The 5920-nt window shown below is 42.4% G+C and overlaps 1 protein-coding gene across 2 annotated transcripts in view; it reads right to left on the reverse strand.

The window, feature by feature from the left end:
• Positions 1-411: 411 nt before the first annotated feature.
• The window catches only part of LOC308158847 (uncharacterized protein), a 16899-nt gene continuing 11390 nt past the window's right edge, over positions 412-5920 (reverse strand). For both annotated transcript variants that reach the window (XM_080532557.1, XM_080532556.1), the window contains exons 16-18: positions 3342-3496; positions 2028-2184; positions 412-1690 (exon numbers count right to left, since the gene is read on the reverse strand). In XM_080532557.1, the coding sequence (XP_080388683.1) occupies positions 1563-1690; positions 2028-2184; positions 3342-3496 (440 nt within the window). In that variant the 3' untranslated portion in view covers positions 412-1562. The remainder of the gene's footprint in view (positions 1691-2027; positions 2185-3341; positions 3497-5920) is intronic.

The raw sequence follows: 5920 nt of genomic DNA on the forward strand, positions 1-5920 counted from the left end.
GAGGTCAGCAGCCTGAAGATCGACGCCCTCTCACGGGGCGTCCCGACCCCCAAGGACGGACTAAAGAATGCCAGAGGTCAAAGGCAGCCTATTACGGTGATGCACCAGACAGAGGGGACAGATCATGACAAGGGTCAGCCGGCCCCCAAGAAGAAGAGCTTCGACCAGACTAAGGGTAAGGTGAAGCCCTTCTGCCCCCACTGTGACAGTGAACACTGGCTATCCCAGTGCAAAGAACATTAATGCAATTGTTCTGATATTTAAGTTATAATACAATAACCACCAGTTATCATTGCTAGGAGTCTATTACTGAAAAGGTGGTGCACAAAAAGTAAAGTGAGTAGAGTACAAACAATTTCTGTAAATATATTTTACTAAGAGGCATTTACATCAAGATTCACCACATCACTTTTGATCTTTATTGAATCACTACTGGCAGCCATTTATTTCATTGTTTGTTACAATACAAATCTGTTATAAATTATTAATAACTAATACATTATTATTTGCTCAGAGTACATTGCACATAAAAATAACAATAACTGTTGGGATCCAAATGATGTCTTTATTACAATAATGTAACAAAGAAATTAAATGATTCAGAAGCCTCTTTGACAAGTCAAAAACAAACCAACAATAAACATTGGGTCTCCAGTTCTAAGCAGTACAATCATAAAAAATGTAATTCTCTTTTGTCTTTCTGGGGGGGGGGGGGGGGACAAGAGCAGTACAATCATTTGACCATGACTTCATAATGGTTGTAGTTAGTTGTGTTGTTTGTTTGGCTGATGTCAAAGACACAGGGATGCCAGTGTACGACAGCAGCTTGTCATGGCGCTTTCAACTCTGAGGCAAAAGCAGAACGCCACAACATGTCAACACATCTCAACTGATTGTGACTGAACAGAGGAAAAAACAAGAGACCAACTTGACCGCAAAACAAAAGATGGCGACAGTTTAAGTGGTATTGCCATTTCCATAAAAAGACCAGGATGTGGACCTCTGCAACATAACACAACATTCTAAAGAGCATCTCATCCTTACTTCACAGATATACTTGAATAAGTGAAAATCCACTAACTGTAGGCACATTAGGTACATCAAACAAACGCAAAATCTTTCAGGCATTTCAACAGAACCAAAGATTGATCATGTCAGGAAATAGATCAACGTGGCCTACAGTACGTCGCCTACTGTACATCGCATTCGCGCACCACATCTCAAAATCTTTGGAGAGATATTCAACATCTTAGGATCCCCATCAACATTAAATATAGCCATTGCACCTCAATTGCAATGTGGGCAACCTGGAACACCACCAGTGTGCTGTCATTTCAAGGGCTACGTTCAAGACTGCCTACATGGCAGTTGCACAATAGGTTTCAAAAGGTCTTGATAAGTGTTTAAGATGTCAGTAAACCACATCAATATGGAACGCAGCCATTGGTTTGTGTGTGCAGCGTCACTGCTTTGCAGAGAGTTTGGAACGTGGCCACGTATGTTTCTTCTGAACTGATTGTCAGCGCTGGCATCAACTGGATGAGGTGCAAGCTCCTTCATCATTAAGTCTTCTCATCTTCATCTGTCTTGTCTTTGGAGTCACCGGCCTTGGGGACAGAGATAAACTGCTCCTCAAAGTTTAAAAACTTGTGGTTACATTCCTTCTCCAGCATTTTCTTCCAGAGTTTTACTGAAAGAGAGTGAAACAGAATCCAAACTCAATTCTACAGTAGGAGCACCAGAGTTAATACAGTACGTCATAGAACGTAGAACTGGAAATGGCTTCATTAGCTACGGTATTGTAACACATTCACATGATTCTTTCTGAATCTGATTCCAGTTCATCTGGCTGTGCATATGCAAGCATTAGCCAAAGCAAAAATCAATGAGGAAAATCTCCATCCAAGGAAAATGTCAATGAAAGAGTCCAAGTGGATGAAAGTGATTCCAAAGCAGGCTCCACAATAGTGTTTTCTATTAACTACACATGACCTATGACAGAAGGTGAGTGTAGATAGTTAACTTACTGTACTCTGGTTCGTCTGTCGGGGGCTGTGTCTGGGCGGGGGGCGGGTCCTCTGGGTTCTCCTGGTCTTCTGGGGACCCCAGCTCCAGGTTCTCTATCATGACCTCGTAGGTCCCCCGGGCCTCAGACGACAGCTCAATCATTTTGTGATAATGGTCCTAAAATGGGAAAAGACAAGATTGCCTACTCGTCCCAGAAAGACTAAAACACGCCCCAGTTCAGGACCGCTGTCATTGGTTGCGGACAGACAGTATACTGTGACTCTTATCAGACATATCTAGAATGAAACTCTTATCAGACATATCTAGAATGAAACTCTTACAAACCCCCCAATCTGATCACATTGTTTTTCTATATATATATATAGAGAGAGACAATATATAATAATAATATATAATATATACACACACAGTGGCAAGAAAAAGCAAGTGAACCCTTTTGAATTACCTGCATTTATGTATAAATGTGTCTTAAAATATTGTCTGATCTTCATCTAAGTTACAATAATGAACAAACACAATCTGTTTTAACTAATAAAACTCAAATTATTGTATCGATCTTGTTCATATTTAATACATCGTTCAAACATTCACAGTGTACTGTAGTTGGAAAAAGTGTGTGTCATGGTAGGACACCATGGAGGAAGCCGCTGCTGGCCCAGTCAGAGCCCAGACCTTAACCCAATAGAGATGCTGTGGAATGACCTGAAGAGAGACGTTCACACCAGACATCCTAAGAACATGGCTGAGCTGATACCGGAAGCGCATGCTTGAGGTTATTGCTGCCAAAGGAGGTTCGACCAGTTTCCTTACTTTTTCCACTAGCACTGTGAATGTTCAATGGGTGTGTTCAATAAAGACATGAAAGATTATAGTTGTTTGTGTGTTAATACAACGTTTGCAGGAAAAGCGCTATATAAAATAAAAAGTTATTATTATTATTAGCTTAGGCACATTGTGTTTGTGTATACTTGTGACTTAGATGAAGATCAGATGACATTATGACCAAATGAATGCAGAAAACCAGGTCATTCCAATGAGTTCACATACTTTATCTTGCCACTGTGTGTGTGTGTGTGTGTGTGTGTGTGTGTGTGTGTGTGTGTGTGTGTGTTTTTTAGGGCATTTCTGCTTTTTGGGATAGAGACAGTAGAGATTGACAGGAAGGATGGGTGAGAGAGAGAGAGAGGAGAGATTAAATGCAGGATATCTCGACGGCTGGAATGGAACCGGGGACCCTGTAATGACCTGGCTGATGCCTTAGTGTCCTACGCCACCAGGCGACCCAACTTGAGTCAACGTTAAGCGGCTCCCACCTGTGCCCCGTCGTAGTTGAAGATGCCCACCAGGGTGACGGGCACGGCCTTGTTGACGCAGCGGCCCAGGGCCTTCCTGGAGAGGGCAAACACAAAGGGAATGCCCTGCTCTCGACAAGTGTCGATGATGTTGTGGAGAGCTTCATCGAGACCGCCTGTGAGGAAAAGAGAGTACAAGCATTTTACAGGGTTCCCACACCTTCTGAAACATCAAATTCAAGCACCTTTCAAGACTCAATTCCCTCAAATTCAAGGACCCAACACGGCATAGTTTGAGAGAACTAGTTGACGAGCTAAGTAAGTAAAGTTTTTTTATTTTTTGAGAAAGAGAGGGGAATTCAAGCACTTTAAATTACCCATGTCTATTTTCAAAAACTTATAAGACCTTCATTTCTTTTTCTCAAATTCACAAACTTTCAAGGATTTCAAGGAGCTGTGGGAACCCTGATTTTAAACCCTCACCACAGGTTAAATAGCTTTGGGGGTTTATACACTGCAGACACTGAAACCCTGGTCCTGTCTTATTTGTCACTGATGTCACCTGGTCCATCTCTTAACAGTCGTAGACGCGGACTCATCTGTGCGGTTCGAGGGTCAATTCCCTGCCTGATGTCTGGTAACATTCTCCTAGTCTGATGTCTGGTAACATTCTAGTCCTGGTGTCTGGTAATGTTCTAGTCCTGATGTCTGGTAACATTCTAGTCCTGGTGTCTGGTAACATCCTAGTCCTGATGTCTGGTAACATTCTAGTCTGATGTCTGGTAACATTCTAGTCCTGATGTCTGGTAACATTCTAGTCCTGATGTCTGGTAACATTCTAGTCCTGATGTCTGGTAACATCCTAGTCTGATGTCTGGTAACATTCTAGTCCTGATGTCTGGTAACATTCTAGTCCTGATGTCTGGTAACATTCTAGTCCTGATGTCTGGTAACATTCTAGTCCTGATGTCTGGTAACATTCTAGTCCTGATGTCTGGTAACATCCTAGTCCTGATGTCTGGTAACATTCTAGTCCTGATGTCTGGTAACATTCTAGTCCTGATGTCTGGTAACATTCTAGTCCTGATGTCTGGTAACATTCTAGTCCTGTAGTCTGGTAACATTCTCCTAGTCCTGATGTCTGGTAACGTTCTAGTCCTGATGTCTGGTAACATCCTAGTCCTGATGTCTGGTAACGTTCTAGTCCTGATGTCTGGTAACATTCTCCTAGTCCTGATGTCTGGTAACATTCTAGTCCTGATGTCTGGTAATGTTCTAGTCCTGATGTCTGGTAACATCCTAGTCTTGATGTCTGGTAATGTTCTAGTCCTGATGTCTGGTAACGTTCTAGTCCTGATGTCTGGTAACGTTCTAGTCCTGATGTCAAGTAACATCCTAGTCCTGATGTCTGGTAACATCCTAGTCCTGATGTCTGGTAATATTCTAGTCCTGATGTCTGGTAACATCCTAGTCCTGATGTCTGGTAACGTTCTAGTCCTGATGTCTGGTAACATTCTAGTCCTGATGTCTGGCAACATTCTCCTAGTCTGATGTCTGGTAACATTCTAGTCCTGATGTCTGGTAACATTCTAGTCCTGGTGTCTGGTAACATCCTAGTCCTGATGTCTGGTAACATCCTAGTCCTGATGTCTGGTAATATTCTAGTCCTGATGTCTGGTAACATTCTAGTCCTGATGTCTGGTAACGTTCTAGTCCTGATGTCAAGTAACATCCTAGTCCTGATGTCTGGCAACATTCTCCTAGTCTGATGTCTGGTAACATCCTAGTCCTGATGTCTGGTAACATAATAGTCCTGATGTCTGGTAACATCCTAGTCCTGATGTCTGGTAACATCCTAGTCCTGATGTCTGGTAACATCCTAGTCCTGATGTCTGGTAACATCCTAGTCCTGATGTCTGGTAACATCCTAGTCCTGATGTCTGGTAACATCCTAGTCCTGATGTCTGGTAACATCCTAGTCTGATGTCTGGTAACATTCTAGTCCTGATGTCTGGTAACATTCTCCTAGTCTGATGTCTGGTAACATTCTAGTCCTGATGTCTGGTAACATTCTAGTCCTGATGTATGGTAACATTCTAGTCCTGATGTCTGGTAACATTCTAGTCCTGATGTCTGGTAACATTCTAGTCCTGATGTCTGGTAACATCCTAGTCCTGATGTCTGGTAACATTCTAGTCCTGATGTCTGGTAACATTCTCCTAGTCTGATGTCTGGTAACATTCTAGTCCTGATGTCTGGTAACATTCTAGTCCTGATGTCTGGTAACATTCTAGTCCTGATGTCTGGTAACATTCTAGTCCTGATGTCTGGTAACATTCTAGTCCTGGTGTCTGGTAATGTTCTAGTCCTGATGTCTGGTAACATTCTAGTCCTGATGTCTGGTAACATTCTAGTCCTGATGTCTGGTAACATCCTAGTCCTGATGTCTGGTAACATTCTCCTAGTCCTGATGTCTGGTAACATTCTAGTCTGATGTCTGGTAACATTCTAGTCCTGATGTCTGGTAACATCCTAGTCTGATGTCTGGTAACATTCTAGTCCTGATGTCTGGTAACATTCTAGTCCTGATGTCTGGTAAC

Source organism: Nansenia antarctica (assembly GCF_963989245.1).
Source record: "Nansenia antarctica genome assembly, chromosome: 5".
In the NCBI taxonomy this organism is placed as follows: Eukaryota; Metazoa; Chordata; class Actinopteri; order Argentiniformes; family Microstomatidae; genus Nansenia; species Nansenia antarctica.